The 27,650-nt window shown below is 44.8% G+C and overlaps 1 protein-coding gene across 1 annotated transcript in view; it reads left to right on the top strand.

The window, feature by feature from the left end:
- The window catches only part of LOC8052023 (Down syndrome cell adhesion molecule homolog), a 181,599-nt gene that overhangs the window by 114,769 nt on the left and 39,180 nt on the right, over window positions 1-27,650 (top strand). Inside the window, exons 9-11 of the mRNA XM_040220765.3 lie at window positions 4,544-4,773; window positions 11,467-11,628; window positions 23,688-23,972. Coding sequence (XP_040076699.1) covers window positions 4,544-4,773; window positions 11,467-11,628; window positions 23,688-23,972 — 677 coding nt within the window. The remainder of the gene's footprint in view (window positions 1-4,543; window positions 4,774-11,466; window positions 11,629-23,687; window positions 23,973-27,650) is intronic.

The raw sequence follows: 27,650 nt of genomic DNA, 5'->3' as shown, positions 1-27,650 counted from the left end.
ACTGTTAGCAAGTCCCGTGTATTTGGCGAATATTTGGGGTAAAAAACACGCTATTTACACAAATTACCATAAATTTACACGATGAGTAACGGATAATTCGTTCAGAAATCATGCGAGGTTGTAAAAAACGTGTTTTGGTTCGCTCCTACACGCATAACCGTGTAGCCGACCTCGATAACACGCATCGCCCCCGGCGACGACCGCGGCATTGCCGGCTATCGAAGCACCGGAATGCTTGGGGACACACTTAGAAAGGACCGTCGAGACAAATGCCGCGGAAAGACACATGTCTCGGAGACAGATATGCACCAAAAGCAATTGCGCCATGTCGCAGGACGTTGGCGAAACCCACGCTTACCGTTTCTCGCCGCCATCTTCTGGTCGATGGCAATGCGGCTTCCCTCATGTCGCCCATGTTTGTATTTAGTTTAGGGGTCCTGATAACAGTTTCTTAGACACCACAAATAAAGTTATGGGTCTAATTATTCGTTCCAAACAGTTAAAATGGATATAAAAAGCGTGTCCTCGATGTGAACACGTGACATTGCAGTTGGTTTCGTTTTTGCTTCAACCTTCAACTGCAAGCGATCTGGCCACGGCGCAAGCGCAACGCCGATGTACGCTGGAAGCAAGCTCCGGTTGGCTTTCGTTGTTTTTGTTTGACCGGAGAAAATCTGGCAAGTACGCATGGCGCCGCTACTGTTTTGGTTTGACGGGACGCGAGAAGCTTCGCATAGAGCTTCGGAGTTTGCGAGCACATAGTGAAGACGTGACCGGAGAAGTGCCCCTGTGATGTTCCTGGAAGACGGAAAGTAGCATTCGTAATCGTCGTGTGTGCTTTGAAAGCGAAGGGAGTCACAGGGTCCACGAGTTCGCAACCACAAGCCAAGGTTCACGACAGCGCGGCGTTGACTTCGGCGATCTCGTTCTGTTTGGTGCAACCCGGCGATGCGAAAAAGAGCTGAAACATTCGTCGTGTGTGGTGCGGTGCTTTGTATTCCGGGTCTGTTTGAACCACGCTTTTAACACGGAGCGCAAATTGTTTGTTGCGTGGTGGAGGTTCAACGGGTACAGTCCCGTCGTCGTCAGCTGATCCGGTCCAGCTGGTCCGGGAGGACGCAGCGAGCGTTTTTAAAAGTAAATCTTCCTCCGTTCCGTTTCAAACTGTGGAAGTATCCCGACACATACCGTGAGTAAGAAGCAGCGGGCGTTTTCAACAAAATTCCGTTGTTTTAATTGAATAATGGACTCCGGATTGTCGTCTTAAATCTGCCGTTTTTTATGCTTCGTGTTGGACTGCGTTTGCATAGCGACGCACACCGCTCGAGTAGATGATTCGGTCCTGCAACGAGTTGGTTGCGCCAATCATGCGGCGTGAATAAATTAGGGCAAGGCTTCCTACCTGCCCACAGATGCATGTACTGAGACCATTTTTTATGTTGTGAACGTAGTGCTCTTTCTTTATTTTGGAAGACGCGTTGGTGCATTTATTATGGTACAATCACTTGAGAGGTGAGAAATTGGAGAGCGAGCAAGCTTTCTCAACTTTGTCTCTTTCTCTCTGGCACTGCCCTGTTTCAGTTTCAGTAGGCATATCTACTAGCAGGTACAAACTGCTCTAAAGCAGGTAAAAAACGGGAAGCTTAGGACGGTGCGGACTCCGTATTTCGCGCTTTTCGCAAGGTGACAGGGTAAATGCTTTTGTGAGTTATGCGGAATGTGCAAGCGATTTTGTTATGCCCGTCGTTTGCGTCTCTCCAGCAAAACGAATAAGATGATCTACTACAAAGGCGCAATCACAAGCCAAGATTTAAGATAGCAGTCGTTTGCTTCGGTGATCCGTGTAGCTGAATATTACCCTGCTCTCTGCAACACCGTGTCATGGCGAAGAGCTGGAATGGTCACGGTTTGTGCTGGCCTCCCGGTTGACAGAAACCCGCGTCGCCCGCATCGGCACCGAGTGCGCTTGGGTTGTTGATGCTCAAGCCTTTCATCCGCGGCTTGTCGCCAGCTCATCCTGCTGCTCAACGGTGAGGAAGCGGCGAAAGTAACCTTGGAAGGGAATGTAAATCCTCGTTCATTCAGTTATCCGGTGTCAAAGTGTGGAAGATGTCCAACGTGTACTGAGGGCGGGAACTACGAGCGTTTTGCCTTGCTTTTATAACCGAAACCAGACCAACGAGATAACTGCCTTGCGCACTCTAAAATGACGGAAGCAATAAGTTTCAACAGGTCGAGTACGTCACCGGGGATGTAGGCGAGACGGTGCACACTGTTTAAACGCTTGCAGTATCCACGAGTGGTACCAGGAAAGCGAAGTCAACAGAGAAGGAGCTCGCGATTCAGCATAATGCACTGCTACGGGCCCGTGTATCTTCAAAGTTCGGGGTGGTGGCAGTATAAAAAAAAGACGCATCAGCGCCCCACACCAGTGTTCACGAATCACACCGGTCACAAACTCCCAAGCCCCACCGCTCTTCTCGACACCGACACGACATACGACAACGAACTGCATCAAAACGCCCCAAAAGTGAAGGCGTCTGCTACCGTACTGCAACTGCTGCAACTAGCGGAAGTGAAGTGTTGGGCGGATGTCCGGATGTCCTTCACAAAAATATATAAAAAATGCTTTGCGCAAGGATCATTTTCATTTATTTTTTGTATACGTAATGACAAAATCCCAATAATTTGTTTTCCTATCTGATTCAAGCTAGTCGGACTGCTCATAACACTGGTCAAGCAAGAAAATAACAAAAATTTGAACTTTTTCATGACCGGTTTAAGATTTGTTGTTAACATATCGTTATTTATTGCAACGGACTAACATTATAGATTTTGCCTTCATACTTTTTAAATGCAAACAGTTCTAACACACGGCTGTCCATTGCGCCGTGTTTTGTGTGTTCTTCTATAAATCTGTAATGGTCAGCGACCAAAGAGCTCACCCGCACATGTCAAGCTTATATGCGCCGCGGGGAGAAATGGATATCGAGTAGGAAGTGCCGGGCGTAGCGTCGGTTGTTGTGTTTGTGTACATGTCGGTGCTGTGTAGCTGTGTGCTGTGTTGCCTGCGTTGTATGTAGGGTTGCTGTGTAGTCGTGGTCGTTCGCAGTGTTAACAGACTTGTCTTTTTTTTTTTAAAAAACAGGCTGCTAGAAATCTCGATAGGTGGCGCAGGTTACCGCCTGATTCTAAATAGTTTGCTCAAGTTATTTATCCATGTAAGTTCGGCATTCGCTTTTTTTTTTTTTTTTGTCTAGCGGTTTGTTGAAGCTATTGACGCCGCCGACCGCCGACAACGCACGTACGTACCTTTGCAAGTAGCTACGTCCGCCGCTTGGAGACTTTACTGTGTACAAAAGACATCGAACGAGAACTAACGCGCCCTGTGTGCTTTCAATTCAGCTGAAAGGCGCGCGGCTCGCTGGGCTCGTCTCTCGCCTGTTCTCGGCCGCTGGCCGCCATGTTTCATAAGGAACACGCTCGAAACGGTTTTGCGAAAGGCAGACACGGTGTAGCGTGTTAAGTTTACACAGCACCTCATGTGTAGACGAAAAAAACAAATGGCCTCGTGTAAAACGAACACGTTTCGACGTGTCCGCTATGGGACAACGGTTTACACGTCTGGGCGTGTTATTTTTGCTAACAGTGTACTGCAAGTCTCACAGCCGCAGAAAAAGTCTCAATAATAGAGGTCGCAATTTCATGACCCTTAAAATGCATCCACTTTTTTGTTTTTGTTTTGTTTTCTTTATATTTGTCAGGACTGCCATCGTGTTCTTTTTGAGCTGTTATCTACACACTCAATCATATAAAATCTACAAACGCCGACCCAATACCTGGTAGCTCGGTTGCAATGTTCCAACTTCAAGATTCCCAGTGTTGAGGTTTATACAGTTAAGGCATCTGCAACTGAGCAAATGCCAGGTGGGACGTGCGTCGTTGGAATCGTGAGCGGATTGGCCGCTCACTCGGATGGAAGTCACTCGAGAGTCGGGGAACAAAAGGGAGAAAAAAAATGAAGAATAAAAAAGTTGGCTGCATTCAAAACGGAATTTTAAGCGCATGTGTGGCCTGGACGGGAACGTTTCTGGCGTGCGGCCCCCATCTATATCAAACACTCCCACGGCATGAGCACTCGTGGAACCACTTTTTATGATTTTGAGGTTTTGCCTTTTGCGACGTGCGCCACCGAGAGCGTCGCTTCGTTCGCCCAGCCAGGATTGACCAAGAGATCATTCGATGTCTCGAGGATTATATGTTCTACTTTCATTCATGAAAAAGATCACTCTCTCACTTTGACAGTGTTGGTTTAAGGAAACAAGTACTACGAGCTGCCGCCGCGCTTTTTACAGTTATAATCAAAGTTTCTCGCGTATTTAGTTATGCTGTTTGTGACGTCAGAGATGCAAACCACAAGAGGATGCCACCGAAGCGTCTCGTCGTCAATAGCTTCCGTATCGTTGACGTTAATGCAAACGACGACAGAATGCGTGCCGCTCCGGTTTGAAGCTAATCTTTTTTCTCGTTGATCCGTCTCTAGGATTGTGCACAGTTACGTGAACCTGACCTCCGTACGCGTGGAGGACGGCGGCCGGTACGCGTGCGTGGCGCGCAACGGCGTGGGCGCGGCGCAGCACTCGGCCCGCCTGAACGTGCTCGGACGACCCCTGGTGCGGCCCATGGGCAACGTGACGGCGCTGGCGGGACGCCCCGTCACCCTCCACTGCCCCGTCGCCGGACACCCCATTCGGAGCATCGCCTGGCTCAAGGGTGGGTCCTCGCCTCCTCCTGGCTCAAATCCCGTTTCGCGTTAAGTCCAACCTCAGTCAACGTTTTGATCCGATTGAGCCAATCCAGCAAAAGCGCTTCTTCATGGCGGACCTATGCTTGGTTGCAGCTTAAGTGCAGACGCAGCCGACGCGACGAGCTGATGGGACCAATCAGAGACTGTCAAAAACGGCCCATCATTCTGGTTTTTTTTGTTGCAATTATGTGCGCCTTTTATTATCGCTAAATCAATCATAAACAGAAAAGGCTCAGTTACTTGCACTTTTGAACTTGTTTCATTGGCCCCATTAGCTCGTAGTGTCGGCTGCGTCTGCACTTAAGCTGCAACGAAGTACAGTGTGCGCGCCTTCGGCTGAACTCATCACGCGCAGTGAGTCTGGCGCAATCCTGCACTTTATTTCCGCCTGGATGGTTTATCTGATCTGTTTGATTGGCTCTGCTTGATTGGCTCTATGGGGTCGTAGCGCTGGCTGCGGCAGGACGTAACGCCAGGCGGACTGCTTATAGCCCGACGATCCGGGGCTACAAGAAGCACTGTGACAGGGGAAAATTCCCAGTGTCTCGTATGTTATCTCTAGGACGACTTGAAGGCGAAAGCCCAAGCCCCGATGTAAACGTGGTAGCGAACCTCCGAAGACAGCGCACTTTCTGACGACGCACATTTTCCGCCGTTTTATTGGTCCTGACGGGGAAAAATGAAATGCGAACAGAGGAGCGCGTGGCTCGCGCTACATAGAGAGCCTTTATACACACGCGCGCTTTTGCTTGAGTGGTGACATCTCAGCCATTTTTCCGCTCAATCGTTTTTTTAACGCATTTTGAAGTCCTCGCAATTCGATGTCACTCAGCTCGAGCGCGTAGCTTTGGCTAATGCTAAAGTTGGCTAATGCATAGAGGCCATTTTACCACCCAAGTCACGCACCGAGTGCGCCAGAGCGTCACGCGCTGGCACATTCAGGGCAACAGTGAATGTCTTCACCCTGAGACAGACAGACATGTAGGCACCCCAGCGGTACAAGCTGCGCAGCCTGGAACAGAACCCAGCGGCGAGGGCGTGTGTCCTACTCTGATGTGTTTACGCCCTTCGCTCGGCGCTCCCGTAGCTTCGGCATTCCGCCTCTTAGTGCGCTCAAAGCTATCACCGCTATCGTTGATCGCTCGACACGTGCACCGCGAAGAACCTCGCTGCCAGTAGCGCTAGAGCGCGCGCCCAGCGCTGCTACTAGCGGCGAGCTCCCTCGCGCCGCAAGCGCTGAGCGAGCATTGATAGCGGTGATAGCTTTGAGCGCACTAAAGGCCTGTTCACACATGCAGCGCTGACGTCGCGCTACAAGCATAGCGTTGACCTCGCACTAAGCGCGGGCTCACGGGAGAGTTCACCAGCTGTGTACCGCACCGTCAAAACTTTTGCTCAAGGCAGACGATAAGTAGCTGACGACACGGGAGCAGCGCTACATCAGCGCTTCGCTGCATGTGAGAGCCGGCCTTACTGCTCATTCACACTGGAAGCAGATCCGCGTTCGCAAAGTGGTTGCGAACGCGGTTGTATAAAGATCCAGTGCAATTGCACGCGCTCTCGATGACAACAAGTGAGTGTGGCATTGTACTGGATCTTTATACAACCGCGTTCGCAACCGCTTTGCGAACGCGGATCCGCTTCCAGTGTGAACGAGCGGTGACTGCTCATTCACACTGGAAGCGGATCCGCGTTCGCAAAGTGGTTGCGAACGCGGTTGTATAAAGATCCAGTGCAATTGCACGCGCACTCGATGACATCTAGTGCGTGTGACATTGCACTGGATCTTTATACAACCGCGTTCGCAACCACTTTGCGAACGCGGATGCGCTTCCAGTGTGAATGAGCGGTTAGAGGGGCGCTGACGCCTCAAGGGTCGTATTTTTTCTATTGTCTAAAACGATGCAAATTGTAGTCATAGACACGCAAAAAAAAAACCCGCATCGTAAAAAAAAAAAAAAAAAAAAAAAATTTGACGGGTCCGCTTTTTTTTTGCGTTTTTCTCTCCCGCTCTTGCCTCCTCGCTTTTTTTGATTCGTGACGTCAAAAGTCATAAAATGTAGAAGCGTTGTCGGCGACATTTTTAGAACATTTAATAACGGCACTTGCAAAATATGTTTTTAACGCAATTGCGAACGCACTACGGCCCTTCTTTTTGAAATACCCAAAATCAAAGTCCGATGTGATGTCGCCTCCTTAAATTGTATCCTCCCTCGGAAAACTTGCCGCCTGGGCAGGCGGCACCGCTCGCACAAAATAAATCCGGTTTTTCTCGGTCCGCCGGCGCCTTAATTTCCCGCTCCTTTCCTTTTCGCTTCGGGTCGCGATGGCAACAGCACGAAGTCGTGAAAGAAAGTCGACTCTTAGGGCTCCGCAATATTTGACGTCAACGCACCGGCGCAGATCGCGCGGGAACTTCGAATTCGGCATTTAGAAATTGTTTTTTTACTTCACAAATACTCTATTTCAAGTGTCGAATTTTCGAGGGTAATGTCCCGGCATCGTTTTCAATCGTTTCAGATAATAAAAAGAAACAAATGATTTTTCTGTGTCAGTGCCCCTTTAAGAAGCGCAATGCCGATTCTTGGAAAGCGCCGAGCGAAGGGCGGATACACATCGGAGTGGGCCACACACCCTCGCTCCTAGGCTCACTGCCAGGCGCCGCAGCTGTACCGCGAGCCACGCGCTAATCTGTTCGTATGTCCTCTATCCCTGATAGTATCTTTCGTGTCGCCGACGTGTTCTCGCTCAAAGACTTTGAAGGTGAATAGCTGAGAGTGTCGATTTCCAGCGCAGACGGCTGCGTTGATCCATCGAAGCCCCTGTGAGGCATAATCGCATACATTGCTGACCGGTGCCGTCGCACAAAACGAGCTAAACGACATATATTCCGAATCGCGACGTTTTTCAGTGAGCCGGTCAATTGCCTAAACGTTTTTTTATCACATTTAAACTGAAATAAAATAACAAAAAAGGTGTTTCTCCGGAAGAAAATGAGTCATAATTTAACTTCCAATAAAAATACAAAAAATAATAAAGGGGCATGTTTTGGGCAAGTACGAGAGCTTAAAACTTTTAATAGCAATATTTACGTTACTAAGGGAAGTTTGAAGGAATTGCACTGAATCTCCAGAAGTCGAGTGGCTTTTAACATTTCCATAGGATATATTCGTTACGAACTGTGGTGTTTATACGCGCTTAGAAAAAATATGTATTGTAAACTTTGCTCCAAATGAAAATGGTGGCATCTTAATAGGCGTAAAACTTGAGCTGCTTCTGTGCAGTGAGCTAAGCCCCATGATGGCAGCAGCAGTCTGAAAACTCGAGAGCTCGCTTTCTTATGGCCTCCTCTTCCAATTATATAGGTAGTATAGATGCGTCCTATTCCTTTGTCATGCCAAAACGGCAGACTCTCATCTTCGCGTTTAAAAAATAACAACAACAAAGACAACGGTGTAGCCAAATTAGGGTTTTGCACTGCCGCGAGCGTTTGTCGCGAGCAAAAACACTCTTTTGGGGCGGTAACCTAACGAGCCGCGACCTCCTCTTATGATCAAATCATAACTTTCTTGAACGAGTTTTGTTTAAAATGTTGCGTTTTTTTTGCTCCGATAATGTAGCTCAAATATTCTCGTAAGGTTAAGTACAAGGCAAAGCTAGAAACAAAGGAGGTAAGAAGGGGGGGGGGGGGGGGGGGGGAGAGAAAGAGAAAGAAAGAAAAGGAAAGAAAGATACAGGTGAAGCGCATCTAAAATCACGCGTATTAAAGCTCGCTAACTTGCAGTTAGGTTGGGTCCTCTCTGATCCCTTCTTTAGAGGCGCACTAACTCTCGTCTCTTGAAGGATAAATCTTTCATCTCCTACCTAAACGCCTTGATAAGTTGTGTTTTATTTTTTAGGCGTTTTTCGTTATTTTTTTTAGATCTATTTTTAGTCTTGACGGCTCATTACGACGAGCCGTGCAACGCTAGAACAAAAACTAATTGGTGACTTTGATCACCTAATGAGCTGAGTATTGATTGCCTTTCGCACAGTTCGTTTATAATTAGTTTGATCAAAGCGTTTTGGCATACATATCAATTGTTATCACATTTAGAAATTTCATTTAAATTTTGCTTTTTGTAGTTAATGATATTATATATATGTATTGACATGTTGATACGTCTTGCCTTGTACCGTTAGTAATTTGACCGCTTAAGATTTTATTATGAGGTGTTCTTGTTTTGCTGCTGCAGTTTATTACCGTATCTTTTTTTATTTTACCGTCTCCTGTAATGAACCCAAGAGGGGTTAACACTATCTTGAAAAAAATAAGAGGAAATTGCGAATCTTGTATGTAAAGTCCTGCCGTTTTCGTTTGTGATATTGAAGTCAAATTATTTTTATTTTAATTCCCTTATCAATCCAGGGTGGCCACGGAGTTTATTGGCAATCGATCCGTCAGATATGTGAACATTACGAAGATATATAGTAATATAGGTTGGTTAAAATGGCTCTAGGGCTCAGGGTGAGGGAGGTTCGCCCTATGTTTTATTCTTCCGGTCTGTTTTAAGCTAATGGGTCAGTAATCGATCGATAGTATGTAAAGTTTCTTACGTTTTATATCTTTGACCCTTAGAAAAAGAAAAACGACGCTTTATGTTTGTAACAGTTTTGACATATTTTTTATTACAGCAGCCGCTTATACAGCTTATATTATCTGGCGAAAATTTTTAGGTGCGACAGGCTTTTATGTCTTTTAATATTTACGGGACTTTAAAGGCTTTCAAGGTGCATTGCGTTGTCCCCAGCCGAGCTGCATTATTCGCGCGCCTTCGCTAAGTCAGCGGTTGCTTGTCTCGGCACAATCACGGCCTTTTTGAATGCTGCGAGTTCCTTTCGAATGACTAATGAGCCCCATCTTGGGAGGCCGACGCCGCTCGTCGGATTCTTTAACTTTGGTTTACAAGAATGTTTGCCAAGGCAGCCTCGTTCCGAGGTTTTGGGAAAGTATAATTGCGACTTTGCGGTAGCGGTACACCGGCTTTCTGCACTTTTTGTGTTGCCGACACGAGTGGAAAGTTCATTCCGACTTACTTCGAGTGGCTGTCACTGACAGGGGCCCACATTTTTCGTACTTCTCGACTAAGACATTTATCTCTGCCGAGAATCCCGAAACTTCGCTACAAGCAAACAGTTGTTTGGTAATGCTCCAAGTAAATATTCTTATATGGAAATATCACCCTGACAAAGTATGTGCTGTGTGAACAGATTGTCTTTAGTCTTCTCATCATAACGGTGAACTTACGGAAGTTTCTCCTGCTGGTTTATTACTACTCAGATTTTTGGGCAGCTTACTTTTGTGTCTACTAGTCATAACGTCTCTGTAGAGATTAATGGATGTACGTGTTGATTAGGGTGCCTTCGCGTGTGCTTTGCTTACTTTGATGACGTCTGTTCATTTTGTTCCGAACGCCTATTTTTTTTCTTTGATCCGAAGCGCGTGAAAGAGAATCTCTTTGCACGCGCTCTTAGCGTGGACTGTGCTACGGCGACATTTTGTTTTTAAAGATTTCTTTGTCTTTACCTTGTGCGCGCGTGCTGTCGGCTTCGGGTACTACAAAGGAAGTCATCACCCTAACAAAAGGACGTCTAGGCATCCTAGTGGGGAAATAGTGGCCCGCCTTCATGTGGCATTGAGTAAATTATGCGCATAAGAATATAGCATACTAAAACCCGAGAAGGAGGTATGTCTGTCGAGTAATAACTAGTAAGCTTGCCTCGTAACGTTTTCTTTTCAAATAACAATAGGAGCAAACGAATACATATCTGATGAACATCTGTTTTACCAATGGGCGTTGGAAAGAAATGTCCTCCTCTTGTGGAGGTTTATTGAAACTATAAAGTGAGGATTTTTCAACAGGATCTATATTTGCAGACAACTGCGACATGAGCAGGAGATAGGCACGCACGTATTTAGGGAACAAAATGCTAGAGCCTGCAAAAATACTGCAAAGAAGCCAGAATTCAAATCTCTGGTTTTCACTTCAACATTCTGCCTACCGTTTTTATTCGTCAAAATAGATAATATTTTTACTGACTCACGAAAAATATCTGGATGGCGGCTAGGAAATGTCGTATTTATCGCCGGCTACTTTCGCTTCTGAAAGCGGTAAACTCAAGTCGCTACACTTTTTTTTTATCGTACGTTGGACTGCTACTGTGCGAAGCTGTTGAATAACCTGTACCTTCGAAGGTTTTCTGAATATATGAAACTGACAGTAAACAATATCAAAAGTCAAATTTGGGGGTTTTACGTGCCAAACCTACGACGGGCATCTGGCACGCCCCAGTGGAGGACTGGGGATTAATTTTGACCACCTGGGGATCTTTTGACGTGCAACCGAAAGCTCGGTTACACGGCGCCTTCTCCGCAATAAGCCTCCGTCATATTGCGGGCACCTCGGTCGGGATTCGAACCTGCCACCTGGGGATCCGTAGGCCGGCACTCTCGCCTCGGAATCACCGAGGCGGCCTACAGTCAACAATATAACTTCCTCTTTATGGCGAACTGTACCGCCGCCTTCAGAGGCCTCAGGGTTTACGCGGGTTCCATTAGCGCCTCGTATACTGATGCAATAAAGACGAACTTCCTCCACGCAATGGTTGCTTTCCTGCAGATGGCCGCTCACTGCCCCAGAATCACCGTCAGCGGACGTTTCCCAACGGCACCCTCGTCATCTCGGATGTGCAGCGGTCCGTAGACAGTGGATGGTACAGCTGCGTTGCCCAAGATCCGGACGGAAACAGCGCCAAGAGACAGGTTGCTCTGGACGTAATGAGTGAGTATTCGTTTGTTCCAAGCTCAGTCGTTTTGTTTAATTAATACGGGTCGGTGGTGGAAGAAAGCTTATGCTAACATTGGAAATACAAGGAGGCAACTCGGCTAATTGTGGCCCAAGATTACCCATTGCATCACTTCTTAGTGTTCAGCCAGGTTGTTTCAGAAATCAAGTCAAGCGTCCCTTCACCGCGGGAAGCCGTTAGCTCGAGCACGACATCGGCGCTTTGCGTCGCATTTGTCGCAGTGGGTGTCGCAAGCGGTGCATTTTTTTACCGCATTGACGACTAAGAAATGAACCGCTTGGACTTGTTCCCCGAATCCACTTTTACTGCTTCGGTTGAAAGTTAGAAAATATTCCATCACACTTCTAGTGTGGTGACAGCCGCTCCTTTGAAAAAGGAAAAGAAAAACGAAGATAGTAAGACTGAAGAGCGCTTGTTCGTGCCGTTTGAGTCGCACTTTGTACAGACCGGGACAAAGTTGTCACCTTCAAGAATTTGTCTGTTTTTTCTGCTTCTCGATTTCAACTGAAAAGACATAATTAAAAATTGTAGAGCAGTAATATGTGCGAACCCCAGTACACACTTCAGCGGTAAAAGGCGCTGTTGCAATCCCGCAAACTGTGCAGTGCGCATGTCTCACCTGGATAGTTCTCAATTTTCCTTCTCAACGCTCTTATAGCATACACATTCATTTGTCAGATAGCGCTAATTACACTAGTGATGTTTTTATCGCACAAGCAAAGCGTTAATACACGTAGACCATATAGTCACAAGTCGGGCTGCCTCTGTAGATTGTCTAATCTCAGGCACTTACCGCAACGTGCATTGTTAAGCGACACCAAGGCTCAGTAACCTTTTCAGTTTGACTTTCACGGGCGCAAGTCTTCAACGGTGCCAAATAGACTACATCCATAAGTGACTCTGATTCGGTGAGTCTTTTGGGAGGTTATCGCTCAATAGGTAGGCTTTCTCTTTTGTTTCTCTGAGCTGGGAAGACTAACTAATGAAAGCCTGCGCGTGTAAGAGACTGAATTTGTCTTTTCAGTGCTTCCTAGACTCTTGTTGGAAAAGATAGCCTCCAGACGTATTTTTTGACCTCTCCCCTTTGGGAGAGAGAAAGACGAGCATTTGAGTTTCCGTCGGATACGCCCACCCCTTTCTTTAATGACGTTTAACGAGGAGATCCGAGCCCTTCTGCTGGTTGGAGACTCGACGTCGGGTATCTGTTGGAACGCGTTTCTTGCTCGGCAGAGAGCTGGGCGCAGGGGGCGTGTGCGACTCTGTCATGTCTTGTTCTCCGCTTTGTCAAAAGAAAGAGGTAAAGGGAGAAAAATAGGGTAAAGAGTAAAGTGAGTTAATGGGTGAATGATAATATGAAGTGCATAATCGAATGTCTTGCGGGAGCGAAATACTCTCATAAAAAAAAAGGTGCCAATCAAATTGAAAATTTTTTTTTCGCTAAGAAATACCTGAGTTTCACCGAAGATCGCTTCAGATGATTTATCTTACCAAAAAGGCTGTCCATAGAAAAAAAATAAGAAATGAAGGGACAACAATCGCCTGAGAAACCGTCTTCTTGCTTGGCAGGGTGAGAACGGAAAATGTTCTTCGAACATAAAAAAAACAACGTAACACGCAAAAGCCACAAGAACGTAGAAGTCTCACCATGAAAGTAACGTTCAAGTTCCCGTACTTTACTTTGGTAGGGAAATTCGTGCATTCTACCCCAGCATCAAGTGCACAAGCGGAGAGAGACCTCTCAGTAGCGGGCCTTGTAAATCAAGAGTGGCGGATCAGTATAAATATGTCCATTGTTGACGATATTATGCTTATACACGGCAACCTCAACAGGTAAACCGCAACGTGTGTGTGCGTTTTTTTCTTCTCAATAGTGAGCAAGTTGTTGCTAAGCATGTTTTCGGAGCGCACAGTTTTGTTTTCATGTTTAAACAAACCTATAAGTGTTGTGATTATTGAATATTTGGATATTTTTCATGCGGTGTAAGCACGTCATACCACGTATATACGAATACTTCGCTGGTGCGAGGGACCGCATTTCTCCTCCCACGTTTTTATTGCTGGATTCAAATAAAATAACAGAAACGTGCTTAGTATATTTTCGAAATCAAAAAATGCGTGTTTTTTCAAAGTGGCTGCTACAAAGCGAAACAAAACATATATTAAAATTTTCTTCCTTTCGAGCGGATCTTCTCGACAGTATCGCAGACTCCTGAAACGATCTCACAACTGCGACCATCTTTCCACCAACGCGAAGTGTTTTTGAAGGAATCCGCGCTAATAATAGAAGTAGAACAATACAGAATACTATAAAATAACTTTCACTGTATTCTTGGCTTGAATGTGTTTTATTTTTATTATTGTACAAAGAGAAGCAAAAGCTTATACTGCAACATCCAGGTGTTACTTTTTATTTTTTATTTACGCTCGATTTTAAAACCTAACATAAATGCGCGGATTGTGAGACGGGTGCGGCTTGAAAGTTTGTAGATGCGGTTCAAATGCGAATACAAAGCACATGGATGCGGTTCGTATGCGGATGCCCAAACTTTCAACCGCGCAGGGCTCTAGTGGTGGGGTTGCTGGCGTCTGCATTTCAGTTCGCGCAGTGACTTGCCGCACGGTAAGCCTGTGTGGCACGCGGTTGGGTGCCGAGCTTGTATGGGGATGTGCACTTAGTTTTTCGGCGGTGCAGGTTAAGTGCTGGTAATGTGCAGGATACCGTTACGCGTACGTAGCAGTCGAAATAACCACTTGGCGCCTGCTATTATCGCAATCATCCAGCACTCCTGCTGTTTTTCTCACGTGCTTCGTTCCCGGTTTTGACGTTAGACAGCACTGACCGCCGTTCCCATCACCGCTCGATCATTTTATATAAGAGCTTAGTGGACTGTACCCCTTTGCACTACCCTCCTGGATCAATACCACCTTTAGTGAGTGACAGAATGAGCCCGGCTGGACGTGCCTTTCGGACGTCCGACCCCAAACACGCGCTTCACTTTATGCCAAGCGTTTTTGAAGCTAGGAAGCGCTCAGCGAAGTCACCACGACTGAAGTTTCTTCCTGCCGTTGTCATCCAGTCAGTAGCCGCGTTTACATGAATGCGACTTCAGCGCATCGACTCTAATCGTCCTTCGAATGTAGCCGACGCGCCCAACATTTACATCAATGCGCATGAATTCCTACGCGAATGCGACACCACGCCGTGTCAAACCTCAAAATTAAAGCAGCGCTTCCGGCACCAGCCGCATCACATGATCACGTTATCCGGTGCTTCGCGCGCGGAAGCCTTTTCGACGCTTTTGCCAAGGGTAAAGATCGTACCAGCTGTCTTCCATGCTCTGCAAGAGGTTGCGAGACGCTTCGGGCTCCGAGTCGGGCCGCGTGGTCACTTTGGGACAGGGGCGACGTGCGTGCACACGTCCTGACGAGCGAGATCGTTTCCAACCACTTTGAGGACGTCACTGCGCTTCGCCTTGCCAATCCTTGCCAACCGGGACCAGACCCCGAGGCAGAAAGGCTCCGGCGAAGGTAGAAACATCACCGACTTAGGAGCTGTACGTTCTGCGATAACATGAAGTGCTCGGAGCTCTCGGCGTCGTTCGTGATTGCGCAGAAGCATGCAAGGGCTTCCTCGGACGCGCAAGTCGTAATTCGCGAGGCTCGGGCGGGGGCCGCCCTCACCGAGCAGCTTAGTTATATTACGCTCACCTATAATGGCAATAAAAGCACGTGTTTCTTCTCGGGTGGAAACTACGAGCGACCACGCAGGATACAATTGTTCAGGAAGGAAGCTTGAATGTGTTGCTAGGACGTGTTGATAAGGCATGGATATTTAAAACGCACAGCGAAACAGACGGCGCGTAAAGAAAGGAGACAAACAAACACTGAACTTACAAATGAAGTTTTAATCATCAAAGCGCAGCCTATATACACGACCAAACAAAAGGAAGCGCACGGAGCCAATGACTTCCCACTGAAACCCACACTCTCATCGCGCATGCTGTATTAATGAAAGAAAAATCTAATTATTTGCCGACAAAAGAACCGACTGGGCGCTGAGACACTCTTCCCCCAGGCTTGTTATCGTTTCTGCCTTCATAATCTCTCTGGTGAGGGCATTGGCACTTCCTCCAATGACAGTGAAATTTTAAATACCGCATCACACCCACGCTCACGACAATGAATGCCCAAGTGTCCTGATATTAACTACCGTGTTTAGATTGTAACAATATTCTCTCAACCTATCATTGAGGCATCTGCCGTCTGGCCTACGTATTGTTTACCTCAAGATAGCGGAATGGAATAAACGATTTTTTTTTACAATCAGCAAACCGATATTGATGCTTCTTTGTACACTCCTGAAGCCTTCCGGTACACTGATTGACATTTCTGCAGAACTTAGACAACTTGTTCGGGGAAGAGAAGACCACAGTGACGTCTACCGGCTTTCCCACTTTCTTTAAGCCATGGAAAACTCAATGTTAACACGACACCAGAGAAACTTTGTTTTTTTACGAGTTATTTTTTTACATTTGCACCACCTTCTTATTTGGTTTTCTGCAAGAAATCGCCTGCAACCAACGCCTATAGGTGTTCTGAATTATCCGCTGGCCGCCGTCGCCGACGAGGTAGACCGCCGCCATGTTCTTAGCTGTTCGTTCACTCGCTTGTGCATCGAGCGCTTTCACATAATCCTCCCTGTTCCAAAATGCGATCCGACCTTCGCTTACATGGGCTGAAAAATTTCGCCTTCGCCTTGTCGTTGCATCTTCGTCTAGCGACTTGAATGCGATGCCCATTCCTACCGCATTATGCCGTTTACATTACCACATTGAATGCAACAACTGGTTTCGATGCGACTAAGTCGCATTCATGTAACCTCGGCTGGTGGCTGTAGTCTAATTGAGGTTTAACGTGGTTGCTGCTGGGGCGTGTCCTGGATTCACTAGCGATAAATTAATACGCTTGCCTTGTAGTCTAGGCGTTCTTGCTCGAACACGGTAGGCCTCATAGCTGAATGTCGGCTGTTACTCTACAGCTTCCAGGAGAATCCTTCTCATGTTTTTGCTTCCCGACTCGACCGCCATCATAATTTGCGTAGATAGTAGGTTTCCAGTGTGAGAGAAACACGGATTAATAGAATTCGTATGGAGACTAAGTTTCTTTTTTCATGAAGCAATCGTGAAGGTGCAGGCTAGCTAATTTAAATTGAGTATAGTTGTAAACACGAGACTGGGGATACGAACAAAGGACAAACAACGACACGTCGTTCTATGTTTGTCCCTTGTCCGTATCCCCAGCCCCGGGTTTACAACTATGCTTTCTTTTTTTTTTTCCGTCTCTTTTACGTTCGTAGCAGTTATGTAAACTTCGCATTTACGAAATTGACCAGCGTCGCCATGTACAAGCTGCGCCTTCCGCGGTGAGACAAATTTACTTTCCTGTTCTGTTCTTTGTCGCTTACTCAAATGTTTAAAATATTGCGCCTACTTTTATAGTAAAAAAAGCAGTGCCACGGGAACTTAGAGTTCGGAGCGTAGGTGACAGTCACTCACGCCACCATTTGTTTTCCGGTTTTTTGCCCTTCTACGCAGTGAAAAATCGCAGACGACCCGCGTTGCTCAATTTTAGTCTATGTGTAGTTCTGAGTGGCGTCAAAACTGAAACTGGAGACGGTCGCTGTTACGGAAATTGGGACCTTCGAAGTGACTATAAACAGGAGAGAAGCGTTTTTGAAGCTAACGAAGCGTTGCACCTAGGGATGGTTTTATATTTTGTTGTATATCTGAATTACAGCATAATGCTTGGAAAAAAACAAACAAATATTTGTGCGTGTTTTCACCAGGTGCCTGAATTTTGTTTTCGGAGTTCGTCATGGCAAGTTTCCCATTTTGTTTTCTATTAAAACTGAGATAAGTCCCCAAGTTTTAAAGCGCTCTTTTTCCTCGACGTTTTTTCATTTCATTTCATTTTTTCATTTATTGGTACCCTCAGGGCCCGAAGGCATTACAGAGGGGGGTGGGATTATTACGTACAAGTTAATGGAACACTCAAATCACAATCAACTTCTAGTAATATTGATACAGCTTTTTTAAAATCAACAGGATTAACAATTGTGGCGATGGATGTGGAAAGGTGATTCCAGTCAGCAGACGTACGAGGTATGAATGATCTGTAGTAGGTATTAGTGTGGCACTGTAAAATTTCGACTTTATGTATGTGATCATTGCGTGATGATATGTAGGATGACTCCAGTAGGAGTTCAGTCTTAAGTATAGGGTTGTGAAAAAATATTTTCTGAAATAAACTTAATCGATAAAACTTTCGGCGTAAAGAAAGAGCTGGCAAGGATAGGCATTTCTTCATAGAGGTCACGCTTGATGTACGATGGTAATTAGAAAGAATGAAACGCACAGATCTATTCTGGACAGCCTCCAAGGCGCCGACGAGGCTCTCAGTGTTAGGATCCCAAACAGCAGAAGCGTACTCAAGTTTTGGCCGGACTAGTGTTTTATAGAAAAAGAGTTTCAAAGTCGAAGGAGTCTGGAAAAAATTACGTTTTAGATAGCCAAGCATGCGGTTGGCATTGGAAATGACGTGGTTAACATGCGATTCCCATGAGAGGTTAGATGTGATGTGAACGCCCGGATATTTGTAAGTGTCAACCCGCTCTAAAGTCATATTATTAAGGATATAGGAAGGAGGATCGTTAACTCGCCTGGAAATTATCCTGTGTTTACACTTGTCGACATTTAATGACATGTTCCAAGAGTCACACCAACTTGAGATGGAATCGAGATCATTTTGAAGAAGTAAGATGTCGGAACTGTTAACAATTTGCGGTATACAACACAATCATCTGCAAATAAACAAATAGAAGATGTTACATTCAATGGTAAGTCATTAATGTAAATGAGAAAGAGAAGAGGGCCAAGCACAGATCCCTGAGGTACTCCAGATGTTACTGAAACGTTGGACGAGTCGGTATTATTACAACTTACAAACTGTGAACGATTAGTTAGAAATGCGCGAATCCACGAAAGTACATGCGGTTCAATGTTAAGTTTGTGAAGCTTAAGAAGAAGAAGGTTATGAGAGACCCTGTCAAACGCCTTGGAGAAGTCAAGAAAAACACTGTCAATTCGTGAACCACGATCTAGAACGCGATGGAAATCATTTGTTAGTCTTACAAGTTGTGTCTCGCATGAAAAAAATTTCCTAAAACCGTGTTGGTTAACGTTGAAGAATGAATTAGATTCAAGAAAATTAACCAGATTAGAATAAATTATATGTTCCATCGTTTTACAACAAATACTTGTGAGTGAAATGGGTCTAAAGTTAGAAGGGGAATGTTTGTCTCCAGTCTTGTGCAGTGGAATCACCCTTCCAGTTTTCCAGTCGTCTGGAAGCTGACCTAGTGAAAGAGATTGCTCAAATAGTTTAGACAAAATGATTGATGTATATTCTTTTGTATTCTTTAGAAACTTTGAGTTAATATTGTCAACACCAGATGACGATGATTGTTTAGTTGACTCTATAATCTTTAAAATGCCATACTCATCAATGACAATTGGATTCATGGGAAAAAAGTCATATGAAGGATATGATGGACAAAATGAATCAGTAACATTATTAAATAAACTAGAAAACATGTCATTGAGAACAGTTGAACACAGTGAATTGGGAAACATTTCACCGGACTCATTTCTAAGTGAAAGGGAACGCTCAACACTGGGATTCATTACACTCCAAAACTGTTTAGGGTTATTAATTAGCATAGATGGTAGGCACTCATTAAAGAAGTAATATTTAGCCTCCCCGACTGCTTTTTTGTATTCATTCGCTGAGAGATTATAACGTTGCCAGTATCCCTCCGAGTCAATGCGCTTTGCGTTTCTGAACAAACGTTTCTTTTTATTTGAGAGCCTTCGGAGTTGAGGAGTGAACCATGGAGACTGTGTGTTTGTTATAATTGAGCGTAATGGAATGTGCTCATTAAATAAAGAAATGGCTTTGTTTTTATATAAGTCCCAATTGGTTTGAACTGAACGCTCGCAAAACTCTGGCAAAAAGTCCTCCAAAAAACAGCACAGACCTTCATTAATCGCTGCGTAGTTGGCCCTCTTGTAATCCCGAATTTGTTTGATCTGTTTTGTATTACGGCACACGGGAGTTATAAAAGAAAAATTAAGCAACGAGTGATCACTGAGACCAGGAAGGTATAAAATATCAGAAATTAAATTAGGTGTATCAGTCAGTATCAGGTCGAGCACGTTCGCCGAGGAGTCTGTTGTCCTTGTCGGAAATCTTACAATTTGCGAAATATTAAAATCAGAACATAGATTTAAGAACTGGTTACATTCAGTTGAGGGGTTTTTCGATGAAGAACTTAAATCAGACCAGACGATGCCGGGATAATTAAAGTCGCCCATAAGAAAAATGGGCAAGTTTGGAAAGCGAACACGGACAAGGTTAATTGCATCATGAAGTTGCTCAACAAAAGTATTTGATCCTGTTGGAGGACGATAGCAACAGCCTAATACTAGCTTTTTGTGTCCAATGGAAAGACCTACCCATATTATCTCAAGATCAGATTTTATGTCTATCAAAAAAGATTTAAGTTCAGGCACAGCTGCTATCAAAACTCCGCCTCCAGAACGTTCCTTGCGGTCATTCCGGTAAACATCAAAACTTTTACTACAATGAAATATTTCAGAATCCTTAACTTGAGAGGAAAGCCAAGTTTCAGTGAGCACAACCAAACCAGCATCACATGAGTCAATCATTGAGTATAAGTCATCGCGTTTTTTAATCAGACTTCGAATGTTAGAAAAAACAACTGGCACATTAACTGGTCCCCCACCCCTCTCGGACCGCTAGGCGGAGCCGGACGGTTGAGAAAGGGGGGCTGAAATTAGTGGAAGCACGCTAACATTTCTTTCAGAGCGTTGGAATGAGGTTGACACACATATTCGGTCTTCTTGGGGGTTGTACGTATAGCAGTTGTTATTTTGATAAAGCTTGTTGAAACGCAGTTTGAAAGTACTTCCTTGGGATTTGCCAAATTCTATAGTTTTCTCCTAGCCAGGCGAGTAGCAAAAGAAAAATCTTCACTGACAGTCACGCCTACCGTTTTTAGTTGCATTTTGCAAGATAAGATAAGATCCCCTGTTTTGAAAGAAGAAAACTGTACGATGATGGGGCGACATTTGTTCGCAGCAAATGCCCCTAGCCTATGTGAGCGCTCTATACCGAATGTTCCGCTTATGGAAGGCAAAGAGCATTCGGAGAGCAGGCTTGTTATCTTTTGTTCAGCGTCACTCCACGTTTCTGAAGCAAGATCAGGAATACCGTAAAAGATAACGTTGTTTCGACAAGACCGGTCCTCCATATCATCAAGACGCTCCCGCAGAGCGATGTTTTCGCTCCGTAAGCTATCAGCTGCTTGACCGGCGACACCGTATTCTTGCTGTTTTGTTTCAAGAAGGATTGTTTTATTCTCAACGACATGCAACCTTTTGTTAATGTCAGCCACCTCTTCTTGCATAAGTTTCTGGTTTTCCCTTATTTCATTTACACCGGTAAGCAGCCTTGCCTGTCCCTGTTCAAACTGAAGCGAGCGAGCATTCAAGCTCTGTAAAAGATCATACATTTGGCTAAACTGCTTAGCCTGAACATCGCTCATGGGACCCGGATTGGCCTCAACGTCGCCACAACATAGCAAAGACTGAACAGTGTTTCTGACACACTAAAAAAAATGCACATATTGGTGTGGGCAAGACACCAGCAGTAAAAAACGATTATCGGATCGGTAACAATGATCGTTCCTTCTTCCACATACCTGGACAAAGAAGAAGACTCGTTTAAGCATGGTGAACCAGCTGCTGCTGTCCTGCCCACTGGCGTCGAAGCCTTGTCCGAAGCTTTTTATGTTGTCGATGTGCGCCGTAGTCATCCCGGTGGGCGTCACAGAGTAGCCCGTAAACACGTGACCGCGGTTGTCGTTGTCACACAGAACAGTCTCGAGTATCGGGGAAGATTGTGCGTGAGCACAATTCACGGTACCCGTCACGTCGCTTGGAATCACCACGATGCGATCTTGAAACTGTTCATCCGAGGCCGCAGAAATCACTTCAAGGTTCCCGAAAGGCAGCAGCAAAATCTGGACAAAGAAGAAGACTCGTTTAAGCATGGTGAACGAGCTGCTGCTGTCCTGCCCGTTCGTTGAATTTTAGCTATATTTTGTCGTTTTAAGCATTTACGTGATTGGATTTTTTTTAGTTTAACTTTGCTGCTTGGAATTAAAAGTTAAAAGGAAATTAAAAGGAAAAAGCAGTCGGTCGTCCGTAAGAAAATTTCGAAAAAAAACAAAAAAAAAAACTGCCTTGTTGTTCTTTTTTCTGGATTCGAGTACGAAAATATGATCGCGTAATTATTTTTATGCTTTTAAATTTATTTACAATTTCAATCTAAATAAATGTAAAAAAAAAGTTTAAAATGAATATCTCATTACTGAAGCCACACAAATTTTAATTAAGAGCAAAAAATCAAAGAAAAAAAGTCTGATCTATTTGCATATTTGAATAGAGCTCCGTTTTCAGCATCGCCTGAGAACCTCGCTTTTTCTGCCGCTGTAGCCCTACACTTCCGAGTTTAAACCTCCATTCTTTTTTTATAAGAAACGTGTAAAATGTGTCATGTCCACTAGGGTCGATTAAGTAACGAACTTCAAGCAATGTCGTACACGTTACTCAAACCTGTTATTGATTACAATTACAATTATTCACGGTTAAAAGGTATACGATTAGATTAGATTATTAGTTGAGGAAAATATTATTTGGCCGTTACATCAATACGCAACCTTTTCTTTTCGGATTACTTAAGATATTCGAAACGACAGATTTTTCTGCCGGTTTAGGAACGGGTGTTTCGTACTGTTTTTTTATTAAGTATTAATGAGCGAACAATAAACTACTTAGCTTCTTCTTCGACCAATTTTGGTAAAGCACCCGCCCGTAGCAAACTTGGTTCGAGGATCCCTTGCTAGGGAACTTGTAAAGACGAAGGCTGCCAATAGAGAGAGGAGGAAACAATAGTAACCGTTGCGACTAATGTTGGTACGTCAAAAGGTAATTGATTTATTCTCGCAATTACTTCCTAATACATGTATTAAAATTATTATAACGTTACTTCAAAAAGTAATCGATGACGAGTAATTTGACTACATGAAATGAGCAAAGTACAAGTCTGGTTTTAACAGCTCACTCATTAATGACAGCCCGGGGGTCGAGATGCGCGACAAATGTTGGTTACGTTAACATCTCGTGCCTTGCTTGGCTTTCGATCGAGATAACAAAGAGTCAGGGCCGTATTCTTCGCGTCTGTCCTGCAGGAAGTTCATGTGGAATGACATGTGCGGTCGAAAGTTTTCGCCGCAGGGGCAATTTGACGACTTCAATACAACCGACGACGAGAGGCTAGGAAATACTATAGTCCGTTGTAACTCAACAAGGTACGGCGATGAAAAGGAAGGCCGGGGATGTGGAACGCTGGAAACAGGAGAACGTTTACCCATTTCCTCTTCTGCGTTCCGTCTGCTTCTTCCTCACCAGCTTTCCTTTCACTCGTCGTACCTTCTTGAGCTCGAACTTACTAGAGTTGTCGCGGGAATACACATTGGCACTCACAACGCCCGATCTCTTAAAAAGCTGCGCGAGTCGTTGTTCGGCTCGTGGTCCGAGTATCTGGCACGCCAACTTTGCATCCAATTTTTCTCCCGCTTTCAGTGACCGGACAACTGGCTGAGCAGAAGGATAAATCGCGATGGTATCGACTTTATAGGGGAATCCACACGAGGTGGTGCCGTAGGATTGGACCTACCGGCGGCATTATTCGAAATTGGGCAATATTGCGTATATTATTTAAATATCTACGGGCTTCGATTAACAGCGAACACGTATGCGATATATATACTGGCTGATGCTTTGATTACATAGGAAACGGTAGGTAAAGCTTGAACTCTGTTCCGGTTCAGTTCCCCCCGTGGTGAACCCGTTCGCCTTCCCGTCGGACCTGACGGAGGGCAAGCGCGCGGGGGCGGCGTGCATCGTGTCCGACGGGGACCTGCCCATCTCGGTGGAGTGGCGCAAGGACGGCCTGCCCCTGGCCCCGGCCCTGAGGGCGTCGGTGGCCGAGGCCAACGACTACACGTCCTTCCTGTCCTTCGCCGCCGTCCGACAGAGCCACTCGGGCAACTACACCTGCGTGGCCAGCAACCCGGCCGCCTCGGCTAACTTCACCGCGCCCATGGTCGTGCAGGGTGAGTCGGGCACGGCAGCCCTTATCCACGAGGTTTTGCAGCGAACTCCCTACACTGTTTCCTGCTGAACGTTCAACGTGAGGCCCTGGTTTGAAGTGACGTTACGTGGCCTTGACGTTGAGCGAATAACTTTCTCCGCAACGAAGCTAAATGTAAGGGGAAAATATACCCACTCTATTTATCGGGAATATTTTGTCAAACAATGTGATGTGTGGTCGGTGTCCAGCAGAGTGTATGGCGCCTTGGCACTCACCGCAGTTTGTTTGCCAGACTCAGAACAAAACCGGGAAAAGCTTTTTTTTTCTTTTTTTTTTCTGTGGACTGAAATATATTGAGTAGTCGGGCGTCGTTTGTTTAGTTTTGAAGTGACTGGATTAGGTCTTTCGGATTAATGTCTGGATGCTATGCATCTTGGAAATAAGCAAAACAAAATTAAAAACTCACGTTGGGTGTCACGTTTTTTTACCCTGCTCTTTAGCGTCACTCAGTTAATCAGCTCAATAGTAAAGTAAATTTACTAAAAAAATTAACCACATAATAAAGTATATACTGTTTTGTATACTATGTACTCGTGCTATAAACAAAAAATATTCACCCAGGCTGGGGTGTCCTAATACAAGTATTAATAGTACAAAAATAAATACATAGCCAGTGACGTCGGAACAGCAAAGGGGCTTCGGACAGACATTTGTTTTTTTCTCATGGCGGCTCGTCAATATTGCCCCCTCCCACTCTCCAACGCCAGCTCCCGTCACCCCTCCACCTTCCAAACTCCTGGGCGCACCTCCCTTAAGCCGGGGTCGCGCTGCCGACACATCGTACGAAAGGCAGTGTGAAAACACCTTTCACCGCAATATCCGTGGTTAAAATGCCGCTGGCCAAGTTTCCTCCTTGAACTCGTTGCCATGCGGCATTCGAAGCACGGAACACGCGGTGACTCACGTTCTAATCTCTATGCAGAGTGTCGTTTCTACGATGTATAAGCAGTGTGACCCTTGCTTCTGCATTTGAAAGCTGAACTCCTTGGAGTAAAGCCAACTTGAGCAACTAAGTACCATTTCGCCAAATCGGTTGCGCCGGTTAGTTTGATCAGTTCTATAAAAATACAGCAAGGTGATCTCTCATTAGGCAAATAAAATGCTAACGTTCCTGGGAATATTACGAAAAAAAAATGTCATTTTTGTGAGTAGGTTCAAGATATGGAAAATTCAATTTTTCATTGCGTTTCAAAGTTGTATATATAATTTTTGAAAATAAATTAAACTAAAGTGGAATCAGTCGACAGAACATGTGTAACACTGCAGCCGTATACATTGCAATGAATCCTAAGGTAGTCGGAGACACACATATATCATCAAAGCTTGAAATGCACGATGTTTGAACGTTTTTTTAAATTTCGGGCATACAGTAAACAAAAAAAAAATGAGTTTAAAAAGCATGCCGTACTTTAAACATATCTGAAGATATATTTCTTTTGTGTGAGTTTTATCTTTTATTTGAATCCGTCGAAAGAACTGAATTACAAATCAACCAACCAAAATGTTGAATTTTAACTTCCTTCATTAAACATATCATTTGCAAATAAGTAATTAGTTCAAGTGGTAAAGAACGGCTTTGTTTATTACGGAAATGGTGCTGTTAAAATATGTTTTTTCGCCCGACAACCGTGTTTGATTTCAAACACGTCCCCTTTTATTAAAAGATATGAACGCCTCTTTACCCGCAAGGGTGCTTCGCTGCAATAAGGTTATAAGGAAGGGAAAGCCAACTCCAGGAACCTTATCTTCGATATGTTGTTCGAACTTCGGTTAACTCTAGGTAATCACTAAACATAAAACAGTGCTGGCTCAGGCAACCTCGTGTCGATTTCCCATTTTCTTGGAGAACGATAATAATCGAAGTTGTAAAAGAAAGGAACGGAGTGACAGAATGCAACGGCTCAAACTCGGCTACTTATATTTTTGCAGCTATAGAAGTGTTTGTTTTTCTTTTCAAACACATATTTAACTTTTTTTTTTCTTTTCGCTACATTGTGTATTGCAAAAGCTTAGCAAGCGGTCGTTCCTTTTTGGACCAGTGAACTTGTTAACCAGTTGTGGCCCGCAATTCTGCGCTTAGGCGCCCAGACTACGCTGCATTCGGGGAAGGAAGCAGGCGAGTCTGGGGCCGGGTGGAGGCGCTCGAGGCGTTTCTACGACGCTTTGATGCAGTTTTAATCCACTTTTAAACCCTTCCGGCGCACACTGGGCTTACACAGAGTTGGCAAATTGCATTGGGGGGTGGCCTGGAGTAGAAGGACCTCGTTAGGCATGCAGACCGCGTGTCGACGTCTGCCGGTCTTCGCTGTTGTGCGGACGGCCCGAGTTGGTCGCGTTATCCCGGGCATGCGTGCCGCGTTGACGTGCCTGGCTGACTCATCTGGGCTAAGTGAGCACAGAGCGCTGGGGCGAGGTAAGGAAAAATAGTTAATCACGGAAACATCCGAGTGTAAATATTAAAACCTGGAGGTTGACGGAAAAGACGTGGAATTCCAGAAATTAGGAGGAATAGAGGAAATAAAATAGGAAGAGTACAGTTGATTTTTGTTTAATTGCCATCGCGAAATTATCGTTGCCACTTTTATGAGTAGCGCTCTGAAACCTGAAGATTGACGTTCTTCATCTCACAGGTAGAATGGAATGGCAGTTAAGAAAAAGTCAGGGTGAGATTTTCTTGGAAGTAAATTTGTCTGCGTTCGCTTTGACGCAAAATACCGGTTCCTGAATCCCAGGTCGGAAGCACCAAATCCCAGTTTGCGGAAGCACTATTTTTTGACAATATATCGCTTCCACGATGTTTACATTGTCCCTCTTAGATAGGGGTGTAACGTACACGCTCAACTACTCTGAAGTGCACGCAGTAGGGGCCCCATCAAAAAGCAATATGTTTTGTCCTCTTCATACATGGCAATGCCGGTCGAAATCTAAATATATAAACATAAAAATATGATTCCCACGAAGTTTAAAATTGTCTCGAGTTCATGGCGACAGCATGTCAAGTACCCTCCGTTGGCTCTGTACGTAACTTACGAAATTATTATTTTTTTTTTATTTTGAACGAGGTTGTTATAAAACTCGCGCGAGATATGCATTATTAAAACAAAAACTGTTTTCGCTGCTGAATTTTGTGACGCTAAAACTTTATTGGAAGTATGAAATGGAGTATCGAAGCTGTTATTATGTAGTCACTAGCGTGGGGCATTAGTAAACCAACTTCTTAACTAAGAGAGGCCCTTTTGAATTCGCGAAAATTGGTTGTGATTCCACTTCGCATTAAAAACGCATTCAACATCAAATCACAAAACTATGATCACTGCTGGATATAACTTTTTTTTATTCCCGGAAGAGCCTAGTCACCGAATGTGTCACGCATTCATCAAAATATTCACTGGGTTAATCAAAGGTATACTAACTAGCATGTTCACTCAACTATGCGAAACCCACTTGACTCATTTTCACTCAAATTAATCAAAATAAATATTGACTTATTTTTTCACATGCACATGCAAGTATCTATTTTGTCACCAATTACCTCAATGTTTTATTACACGCCTTTCAAAAGAGGTCTTGACAAATTTAATGGCCTCTTAACTCACGTAATGAATCACCTAATTACTCGTTCATTCAATTACCTACTGAC

This window comes from Ixodes scapularis, unplaced genomic scaffold (genome assembly GCF_016920785.2).
Source record: "Ixodes scapularis isolate PalLabHiFi unplaced genomic scaffold, ASM1692078v2 PGA_scaffold7__128_contigs__length_106722199, whole genome shotgun sequence".
Taxonomy (NCBI): Eukaryota; Metazoa; Arthropoda; class Arachnida; order Ixodida; family Ixodidae; genus Ixodes; species Ixodes scapularis.
Note: the sequence above shows the minus strand (reverse complement) of the source record. Positions and strands in the feature narration are given on the sequence as shown.